The 11954-nt window shown below is 35.2% G+C and overlaps 1 protein-coding gene across 1 annotated transcript in view; it reads right to left on the bottom strand.

Moving 5' to 3' along the window:
• Window positions 1–267: 267 nt before the first annotated feature.
• The window catches only part of LOC120247169 (syntaxin-binding protein 3), a gene marked incomplete at its 3' end in the record, with an annotated part of 40775 nt that continues 29088 nt past the window's right edge, over window positions 268–11954 (bottom strand). The window contains exons 9-13 of the mRNA XM_039254967.1: window positions 9771–9895; window positions 7234–7329; window positions 7042–7099; window positions 1128–1193; window positions 268–348 (exon numbers count right to left, since the gene is read on the bottom strand). Of these exons, the coding sequence (XP_039110898.1) occupies window positions 268–348; window positions 1128–1193; window positions 7042–7099; window positions 7234–7329; window positions 9771–9895 (426 nt within the window). The remainder of the gene's footprint in view (window positions 349–1127; window positions 1194–7041; window positions 7100–7233; window positions 7330–9770; window positions 9896–11954) is intronic.

The following is an 11954-nucleotide window of genomic DNA, read 5'->3' as shown; positions in this document are numbered from 1 at the left end:
ATTGAGAAAGGCCTGCCAACAGTGCTACTCTGAAACAATGTTCTAAATACTTAAATTATTCTATTAAACCAAACATACATAATAGCAGAGTAGGAGGGACTACTTACTATGATACTTATCGCCACATTATAATGCTGGTGGACAGTTATGTATTTAAATACTACCTAGCTGAGTCCCCTTCTAAGAGAGATTCTGTGATTTAGCACACTTTACAAAGTTAATTCCAGAAATTTATTAGGACATACGTATTTCTCACTCTGCACATACCTGTTCACTTTTGCAGAGCTTTTCTATATTAGGCTTGAATTTATTCATGCAATCTTCTGCTAAGTTAAGATGGACAACTTGCTGAAAAACAAATCAATCATTTAAAACATTTTCATTTCCATTTGAGCAACTGATAATACTAAACTTGTGAGATGGGCCTGAAGGAAATTATGGGCTTAGGCAGAAAGTAGGTACCATGTAAAACAAGGAAAATAGTTCAAGGAAAAGAAAAAAGTAAAAATTAACATGGTCTACAGGGGACAATCAACAGACAGCAAAAAAGAGAAGGGTTGAATATGTGTTGGGTTTAAGAGTAATGAAAAAGAAGCACAGAAAGAAAAATAGCTAAGTCCTTAAAGGTTGAATTTATATTATTGGTTCTTGATTAGGGTGCCATATGATAAAAAATGAGTTAAGATTATTCTGATAATGACTCATAAGAAAGACTGATAGAGCAAATAAATAAATAAATAAATAAATAAATAAATGTTTACCTTCCAACATGGCTTAGCTACTCTTACCTTCTAACATAACTATTAAAGAACCAAGTAGAATAACAACCACTGGTCAATCCAATATTAAATTTTCTTATTAAATTGATAACTACAAAATTCTCTGTCTGGCTGCTCAAGACAAAGGTATAAAAAGTTTACGCTGGATTTGGATGAATCTAGATTATATACAGAGAATACTACTGAGAAGCTTAAATATTTGGAGTATTTCCTAGACCTAGAGTAATATTTTAGAGGATAACTAACACCAACTATCCCATGACACCCACTACTAAACCTGACTGTAGAACTGGACAGTAATAAACTAAAAATGATAAGATATTTCATGTACAAATACTGGTTACTTACCTTAGTAATCTGTTTACGGAAGTGGGGCATCTTTTTCATCAGTTGTGCAAGAGCACTAAGTGATGTCTAGAAAAATATCAAACATTTTTAAAGCAAACTTATAATTTTGGTATTCTATATAACAGTTTTTAAATCCTGTAGTTTTATTAATTTTCTAAATATTTGGCAAATTAAAAAAATTCAAGAGGCTTCCAGTTTCAGTCATGATAAAGTAGCTAATATAAAAATTATTCTGCCTACAAAAAGAAAAGTAGAATTGGACAAAATAAATAAGACAACAGCTTTCAGACAATGGTCAAGAAAAATTGCTTACAGCTAAGATATGTAAGCAGAAGAAAGCACAGAAGGTGATCCCTACACTTACCCTAGCTTTTTCTTGGGACACTTTTGAAAACATGGTGGAAGCAAATAGAATTCAAGTAAAATCACTAATCTTTCCAGGCAGAGGAAAAAGAGGTCCGAGTTTGGGACTGGTGAGATAGGCTTTGGGGGAAGGGGGGGGGGGCAGGGTGCTAGAGAGAAAGAGCCAGTTACAACATAACTCAAAGATTTAACTCAAAAAGGGCTGCGTTTGGATTCCTGGTCAAACACTAACCTGTATATGTAAAGGGCAAAACTTTTAAAGGTCTAAGAGAGAGGGGAGCCTGGGTGGCTCAGCTGGTTAAGCATCCAACTTTGGCTCAAGCCAGGATCTCAGTTCATGGGTTTGAGCTATGCTTTGGGCTCTGTGCTGACAGCTCAGAGCCTGGAGCCTGCTTCACATTCTGTGTCTCCCCCTCTCTCTGCCCCTCCCCTGCTTGTGCTGTCTCTTTCAAAAATAAATAAAATATTAAGAAAAACTTAAAAAAAAAGGCACAGAACAACTGCTGGGTGGCTAAATGCTGAACAGAGATTTCAGAGGGGTCTTTGTGCTAAGAAAATACTGGCATTCCCTAATCCAAAGAAGACAATGTTAAGGAAACATCCCCAGAGATTCAGTTCTAGGACTATGTCTCTGAACTAAGGAAATATGCTCCCCATAACAGTGCCTGACATGAAGTCTCAACAGAATTAAGGTTATTCATCAGCAAATCAAATGCCTGCCAGAATAGAACTCAATACTCTTCCAGAAAAAACATCATCTAGAGCTGCTTCTGCAATATGTTATCTGTGATGTCTAACATACACTACAATATTACTGGACATATAAGACCAAAAAAAAGTAATTGATACTGAAGTGACAGTCAATAAAAGTAGACCCAAGACCAAGAAGATGTGATATATTTACACAATGGAATACTACTCAAATGTAAAAAAAGAATGACATCTTGCCATGTGCAACAACATGGATGGATCTAGAGGGTATAATGCTAGTGAAGTAAGTCAGAGAAGGACAAATATATGATTTCACTCATGTGGACTCTAAAAAACAAAACAAAAGAACAAAGAAGAGACAAACCAAAAACCAGACTCTTTTAACTACAGAGAACTGATGGTTACCAAAGAGGATGTGGGTAGAGGGATGGGTGAAATAGGTGAAGGGGATTAAGAGTACACTTATCGGGGCGCCTGGGTGGCTCAGTCAGTTAAGTGTCCAACTTCGGTTCAGGTCATGATCTCGTGGTCTGGGAGTTCGAGCTCCGCATCTGGCTCTGTGCTGACAGCTCAGAACCTGGAGCCTGCTTCAGATTCTGTGTCTCCCTCTCTCTTGGGCCCTCCCCCACTCATGCTCTGTCTCTCTCTGTTGCTCAAAAATGAATAAACAATAAGAGTACACTTATCATGATGAGCACTGAATCATATATGGAATCGCTGAATCACTATATTGTATACCTGAAACTAATAAAACACTGTATGTTAACTATACTGGGATCTAAAAAAAAAAAAAAAAGGTAGACCCAGGACGATCCAGATGTTGGAGTTAGCAGACAAGAAATTAAAAAATAACATATTTACGTTAAAGAAAACAAAGGAAATGAACTAAATGAATGAAAAGATACAGTTTTTCAATAGAAAGTTAGATTTTAAAAATTCAATGGGTGTCTCAGAATTAAATGCAATATTATAAATCAAAAACATAAATTATAAGTAGAACTACCCTATGACCCAGCAATAGCACTGCTAGGAATTTACCCAAGGGATACAGGAGTGCTGATGCCTAGGGGCACATGTACCTCAATGTTCATAGCAGCACTTTAAACAATAGTCAAATTATGGAAAGAGCTTAAATCTCTATCAACCGATGAATGGATAACGAAGATGTGGTTTACAGATACAATGGAATACTACTGGGCAATGAGAAAGAATGAAATCTGGCCATTTGCAGCAACGTAGAAAGAACTGGAGGGTATTATGCTAAGTGAAATAAGGCAGTCAGAGAAAGACAGATACATATGTTTTCACTCATATGTGGAACAGGAGAAACTTAACAGAAGACCATGGGGAAGGGGAAGCGGAAGGGGGAAAAAACTTACAGGGAGAGAGGGAAGCAAACCATAAGAAACTCTTAAATAAAGAAAACTGAGGGTTGATGGGGGTTGGGGAGAGGAGAAAGTGGGTGATGGGTATGAAGGAAGGCACTGTTGGGTTGAGCACTGGGTGCTGTATGAAAACCCATTTGACAATAAATTATATTAAAAAATAAATAAAACTGCTACTGACAAGCAAAAAAAAAAAAAGAAAAACATAGTGACTCCTTTACACTGCTGGAGGGACTATAAAATGGTACAGCCATAGTAGTTTGGAATTTTCTTATGAAGTTAAACAAACATTCACTATATGACCTAGCAATCTCACTCTTAATTTTTTTTTAATAAAAAAAATTTTTTTTAATGTTTTATTTATTTCTGAGAGAGAGAGAGAGAGAGAGACAGCATGAGCAGGGGATGGTCAGAGAGAGACACACAGAATGTGAAGCAGGCTCCAGGCTCTGAGCTAGCTGTCAGCAGAGACCAATACAAGGCCCGAACCCACAAACCGTGAGATCATGACCTGAGCCGAAGCCGGAAGCTCAGCTGACTGAGCCACCCAGGCACCCTCACTCTTAATTATTTACCCAAGGGAATGAAAACATCTTTTTACATAAAACCTGAATGTTTTATAGTGGCTTTATTCATAATTGCCAACAACTTGAAAAAAATTTCAACGTTCAGCAACTTGGGAATAGATAAAGATAAACACCATGGAACACTACTGAACATTAAAGTGGTAAAACCACTATTACATCCAACATGAATGCCAAGTGCATTATGGTAAGTGAGAAAAGTCATACTGTATTATCCCATTTAGATGACATTCTAGAAAAGGCAAAACTATAGACACAGAAAACAAATTAGTGGTTGCCAGGAGATAAGAGTTGTATAGAGAGGTTGTCGACAAAGAGACACAAGGGAATTTGGGGAGGTGGTGAAACTATTCTATAACTTGACTGTGGTTATATGATTGTATGAATTTGTTGAAACTAAGAGAATTTTATACTGTAGGGGGAAAACTTTACGAATCAATTTAAAAATAATACAGGGGCGCCTGGGTGGCTCAGTCGGTAAAGCGTCTGATTTCAGCTCAGGCCATGATCTCACAGTTCGTGGGTTTGAGCCCTGCATCGGGCTCTGTGCTGACAGCTAGCTCGGAACCTGGAGCCTGCTTCAGATTCTGTGTCTTCCTCTCTCTCTGACCTTCCCCTGCTCATGTTGTTTCTCTCTCTCTCAGAAATAAATAAAAAACATTAAAAAAAAATAATACGTACAATGGGTTTAACAGCAGACTGGACAGAAAACAGACAGAAATAGGAGACTCAAAGTAAAGTTAACAGAAAATATTCAATTAAAATAGGAAAATATGGGGGAAAAAAGAACAGAATGTAAAAGATGTAGAATGTGGTTTAAAAAAAATCCTCTAAAACACAAGTGAATGGGGGCGCCTGGGTGGCTCAGTCAGTTAAGCGTCCGACTTCGGCTCAGGTCATGATCTTACAGTTGGTGGGTTTGAGCCCCGCGTCAGGCTCTGTGCTGACAGCTAGCTCAGAGCCTGCAGCCTGCTTCAGATTCTATGTCTCCCCCTCTCTCTGACCCTCCCCTGCTCACGCTGTCTCTCTCTCTCAGAAATATATAAAACATTTAAAAAAATTTAAAACTTAAGTGAATGGAGTCCTAGAAGGAGCAGAGAAAGATTAGGAAAAACATGAGGAAATAATGACCAACAATTTTTACAAATATGATGAAAGTTATTACTCAGTGATTTAGGAAGCCCAACAAACCAAGGAAGATACATATTTTACACATTATATACAGTATACATAGTAGAGTAAGAAATATGATGGCTTGTTAAAAATCAAAGATAAAGGGAAATTCTTTAAAAAGCCACTTTATCTTTAGGAAGATAACATGACAGCTGATTTCTTTAACATAAAATATGGTAGCCAGAAGGTTATGTTTTGCAATCTTCACATTGCTGAAAGGAAAACTGCTAACCTTGAATTTTAAACATAGCAAAAGTTAGCTGAAAAGCTTGCAAAACAAAGATATCCTCAGATAAAATAAAAGTTGAGAGAATTCATCTAGCCCTTGAAAAACTGACTAGTTATAACTAACAATAGATCTCATAAATACGAGGGCAATATAAGTCTACTGAGAATTTAAATAATAACATCTTAAGTTTATAAGCACATGTTAAAGTAAAATACATGACAACAATAGCACAAAAGAGGAAGGGGGTAAATGTAGCTAAACTTTTATGAGGCTCTTGAATTATTCAGGACCTGGCAAAAGTATCCTTTAAGGTAAACTGTGAATAATGTAAGGATACATTTAGTAATACCCAACATAATGACTATAAGAAGGATACTAAAAAATAAAACAAATTTATATTAGAGATAAAATGGAATATTTTTTTTAAAAAGACAATATATAAAGGTGACAGAAAAGAAAAAGACAAAAGGATAAAACAAAGAAAAACAAACAAGATGGTAGACATAAACTCAACTATATCAATATTACATGAAATATTTATGGACTAAACATTCCAATTAGAAGACAAACATTGTTGGGGCAAATGGATGGCTCAGTTAGTTGAAGTTCTGGCTCTTGTTTTTGGCTCAGGTCATGATCTCACGGTTTTGTGGGTTCAAACCTCGCATCAAGCTCTGTGCTGACAACAGGGAGCCTGCTTGGGATTCTCTCTGTCCCTGACACTTCCCCACTTGTGTATGTGCACGTGTCCTCTCTCTGTCTCAAAATAAGTAAGTAAACTATTTTAAATGTATAAAGACTAGAAAGGGCCAGGCTAAATTTTCTTTATTCACAGATGATAATATTGTGTAATCTTTTGGAAAGATGGAAATGCTCTCTATTTTCAGATGGTGGTTCCAAATATATATATATATATATATATATATATGTAAAAAGTTGATCAATATACACTTAAGACTTGTGCACTTGGGTAAATCACACCTCAATATTAAAAAATCTAACAAGAAAGCATTGATGAAGTTGACCTAAATGACTTTTTATTTTTTAAAATATTTTTTATTTAGTTTTGAAAGTGAGAAGAAGAGAGACAGAGTGTTGAGCAGGAGAGGGGCAGAGAGAGGGAGAAACAGAATCCAAAGCAGGCTCCAGCCTCTGAGCTATCAGCACAGAACCTGACACGGGGACTGAACCCACGGACTGAGAGATCATGACCTGGGCCAAAATTGGACATTCAACTGACTGAGCCACCCAGGCACCCCAATGGCCTTTTAAAAATAAACTCAAATGAAATGACAGATAAAACATTGCTAACTATTGAGACTAGGTAATGGGTACATGGGAGTTCATTTTCTGTACTTCAGTGTATGTTAGAAATTTCCCAAAATGGAAAATTAAATAGTTAAAATAAAAATTTTAAACAAACTTTAAAATTCACCGTCATTAGTTTGAATGTTAAGTAAAACTCTTACCTTTCCTTCTGTTGCTTTCTTTGTTGATGAAATTTCCTTCATTAGTTTGGGAATTTCCCTGTTAAATTTGAGAAAATTATTTAGATTTCTAAGGTCTAACTCTTTACAGAAATACTTTAAGATTACAAAATGTATTTTCAGATACTTAGTACCTAAAAAATATGGAATAAGAATTAAAATGGTTTCACATACTCTAATACAACTGCAATATGCCGATGTCGAATTCTGACCCAGAGGTCATCATCTTCTTCAAGGACAGCCTCCTTTTCTTTCCCATCTGTTTTGTATCTACAAGAAGACAAAAATATAAAGCTTTAGAATTATCTCCCACCTAAAGTGGAAGAAACATTTTTACAAACAACAGTTCTAAGACATAGGTCAAGAAACTGAACAATACATATATTCAATCTGTTATTTTAGGAGGATAATGAATATCTACTCAAAACTAAGGCATATTGGTATCCTTACATTCAAAATCAAAGTGCTATGTCTACCAAGACGTTTCTGCTTTCAAATGTTAGACTCAATTATATTATAGTTTTAGCTCAGCAAAATGGTATTTTATGAAATATTCAACATTCTACAATCGACTCTAAGAACAAGACTGAATTTATATTAACAATGTGTTCTAATTGCTTAAAATACTATTTATGTGTTAATAACCATCAGTACGACTATTAAACACCTGTTAAATGTCACCCCCAATGTAGCCTATTAAATACTGAAGGTGTTTCAGAGTTTACATTTTCACAAACATGCATCCAAGTATATAAATTCATAAACATGTATCATGTTTCTATATTCTTCCCTAATCCTATAGTCACATCTCCAATGAAGAATGAGAAAGGAAATGAGAGAAAAACTAACGCAGTCATAAAAATCTTTGATTCCCTTAATGAGTCCTACAGAGGCGAGCGGCAATTCAAGAGGCTCATGAAATTACTCAAAATGGGCTTCTGGACTGCCTCCCCAAATAGAAGATCTCCCTTCTTTTTTAATGCAGATAGCCTCCTTCTGTAGACCTAGGGAGATTCAATCATCCTTGGAACTGTCGATTTCCTGAGCCAAGATTAGGAAGGACAGCTTTGAACTTTCCCAGCTCTAGATTCCAGATAATAAATGTAGATTTTTACTGTATGAATATAATCCTACTTCCATAGCTTCAAAAATTACAGGTCCCACCTATAAAGCCATTTACCTAGGTAGTCTTAATTGCAGATACCCAAAGGTAGAATGACTGTGCTTAATCAGAAGACACATTAAGGACAGAACAGCCTATCTGCCACTTAAAACGTCACTCTGTACTTTCATAATACCTTTAATCTGTGATTTATAAAGATTAAGACAGCAACCCTGACAATACTAAAAGATGATGACAACTTCATTTTAAGAGTACATTTAAAGAAATTACCAATATAAAAAAATATAAATTTCCTGCTTCGTACCGTCTCTGTTAACAACTGTAATGGAGCACAAACCATAGGGAATTCAAACTTTCATCTCATCTCATCCCTGGACTTTTCTGACTCATGAAAAGGAGTAACAATGGCTTTTTTTTTTTTTTAAATAGGTCTCTCCCTTACTCTTAAAAAAATTAAAACTTTCTTAATTTTTAAATATTTTAAATACTAGGTTAGAACTGCCTGAAATGTCTGGAGCCAAGTCCTTCATCGTCTATTAGTTTCACTCCTTTCTAATCTCTGGAGCAGTGCAGGTTTACAGACCTAACAGGACAAGAGAGGTAAACAGTATTACTCTCTTCTGAAAATTCTCAATAAACTATTTGAAACTACCTTTATATTAGAAAAATAAGCTATATTGATTTCTCTACGTCATCAGATGTAATATAAATTACAGGAGAGAAATTCAGAAGCCAGGATTTGACCAGAATGCAAATAAGCGTACAATAGAAAATACATAAATACTTACAATAGAGAAAAGATCTTTTTAATTTATTACAATTATTGAATTTAAACAAAATTTCAGAAAACTAATTCTCATTTTTACTACTATGCTCAAGTAGTAAATCTTAGCTGAAAAATGCCAATTTGGACTTAGAGGTTATGATATCAAATAACACATAATATATATGGCTGTATGTACATATATATACACTCATAATGACTCACAAAAATACAGTAAAATTGTTCCCTAATAGAAAAATTATTTCACTTTTCATTTAGCTATTTGACCTTACTTTTAAAGTATATATGCTTATATCAGAGTTAAGTCAATAGGCACCAAATCAGCAAGACTATGTCCATTCTCAAGAGCTATCCTATTCAGTTTTCCAGCCTTCTAATCTTCTTAAAGATATTTTATTGACAAGACATACACACAGATACCTCTGGGTGTGTGATTCAGAATAATTATAGCCTAAAAAGTTTGAATATGGTTTCCACTTCAATAAATAAAGTAGTAGGCCTGGTATCTACTCTTAACATAAGCAAGAAGTCCAAATTCCACCTGTTTAAATGTAGCTTTGTTGTAGACAGTGTTAATGAAGCAACTACACCGTAAAAGCTTCAAAGCAGTCAAATTACCCATTAACTTACAAGGTGAAGGTATTTTTTAATACATTATGATTACAGGGATAAGAGAATAATAAAGTTTCTGAATAACAAAGTTACAGGGGCTTTAGATTTCCAGAGCCTACACGAATCATTAAATGCTCATATCCTGTATGTTCTCTGTATATGCCCTTTATATGCCCTTCAAGATATACTTGCTTGTATGTATCATTCTCAATTGGCAGTAGATCATATGCCATTGCCTGAAAGGTCAGTTCATGCAGGACAGTGGACACAGGATCAAAGCCACGATCAATTATTATGAGCTGGGAATGAGTTTTACCCTGGAATAACAAGATAAAATTATCTTCAGAAACTTCAATTTGTGTGAATACTTTGTTAATCTCAGAAAACAAAAGCAGACTTTTCCTAACTTCTGTCTCATTCTCAAGAATGTGAAGTTCTATTAAAACAGAAAAATTGGAGTGGCACAATATGGGAAAAAACAAGACTACAAAACTAAAAACTTAGATTAAGGGGCTATACTCAATATTACAATATTGTGAAAATTTGTTTTAAAAAAGTAACATCTGCCTTGCACTAAATCCATTTTCTTAGTAATTCAGCTCCATAAACACTAAAACTGATATAAAATATGAACAGCAGTCACTACTAGGCTCCTTGTATTACACATGTGCGAAGCAAAAAATATATACATTATTTCTTAGAGCAACCCTGTAAGGCAGATATTAGATCTCTATATGATTAGGGCATTAAAGCATAAAATTCAGTAACTTTACTAAATTACATAGCTAGTAAGTGGCAGAATGGAGAATCAAACCCATGTCAGTTTTCATTCCATGCCTGTGTTCTTCAAATAATTCTTCAAATTATGTTATTTAAAAGGATTATACTGATACCAGCTAAGATGGCAAATCAAAATGAAGGCCTTGTTATCATTAATTCACAAACAGCCGTAATTATTAAACAGTGAATAACAATGCTGGGAAAATTATTGTTAATACTAGTATCTTTCATATACTTCATTTTAGAAAATAATAAATTATTTGGATTGTTATTTAAAGCAGTGAGAAATAACTACAACTCATTAGACAAATATTTCCTATTTATTTACATATATCAAATATAGGTAAATTACGTAAGAAAGACCTTTAAATTTTTTTTATTTAACCCTTTACTCATTTAAACCTTGAGACAGTATGATACAGGAGTTAAGAACACAGGCTCTGGAATCACATAGATCTAGGTATCTGTATGTCCAGTCTTGACCATTTTCTTACTAAATGACTTTGGGCAAATTGTTTAACTTAGTATCTCAGTATTCTCATTTGTAAAACAAAATATAACCAGAACCTCTGCTGTATAAGATTATTGTAAAAATTTAATGTAGGGGCGCCTGGGTGGCTCAGTGCTCAGGTCATGATCTCAGGGTTCGTACATTTGAGTCCTGCAATGGGCTCTGTGCTTTGGATCCTCTGTCCTCCTCCCTCCCCACAGCTCTCTGCCTCTCTCTCAAAAATAAATAAACTTAAAAAAAATTTAATGTAATAACACCATAAAACACTTAGTGCCTGGCATTTAATAAGCCTTCAATACATTTAAGTTACAAGTCCTCAAAAATACAAATATGAAAGAGATGGTGTGATACAAGTGTTATATCAGGGCTTGGGGTTATGACAATATGTGGGAGGAACTATCATTTGACCTGAAGAGTCAGGAAACGCTTCAAAAAGAAGATGACACTTCATCATGTCCTCAAATGAAGGAAAAATATCAAGCATTTGAAGGATGTATAATTTCCCAGGCAGAAGAATGGAAAGGACAAGTTTTGTGTGGGTTGTTTTTTTTTTTGGTGGATCTTGCCTTTTTTTCCCCATAGAAATCATAAAGGACAAAAGGATATTTACTAACATACCCATCACGTATCTCTTCCCTCATTCAATATACATTGACTATTACCATGCTACACACTGAATCACTGTTTTCAAAACTCCACTAGCACAGCTTTCACAAACCTATAGTAACTCTTAAAGTTGTAAACTAACATTATATCTAAGCTTACACCCTCCTATTCCTGTGCAGGTATTTGTAAATTTCCCTTTTTCACTATGCCTCTGTCAAAGAATCCTGTTATCCAAGCAACAAACTCCTTCTTCCATCATGTTGTACTCATTTTCTAAAAATTTTTTTCATGTTTTTTATTTATTTCTGAGAGAAAGAGAGACAGCGCAAGCAGGGGAGGGTCAGAGAGAGAGGGAGATACAGAATCTGAAACAGGCTCCAGGCTCTGAGCCTGCTGTCAGCACAGAGCCCAACGCGGGGCTTGAACCCATGAACCACGAGATCATGACCTGAGCTGAAGCAGGACACTCAACTGACTGA

The sequence above is a fragment of the Hyaena hyaena genome, unplaced genomic scaffold (genome assembly GCF_003009895.1).
Source record: "Hyaena hyaena isolate Hyena2069 unplaced genomic scaffold, ASM300989v1 scaffold_504, whole genome shotgun sequence".
Taxonomy (NCBI): domain Eukaryota; kingdom Metazoa; phylum Chordata; class Mammalia; order Carnivora; family Hyaenidae; genus Hyaena; species Hyaena hyaena.
This window is presented reverse-complemented; position numbering and strand designations above follow the sequence as displayed.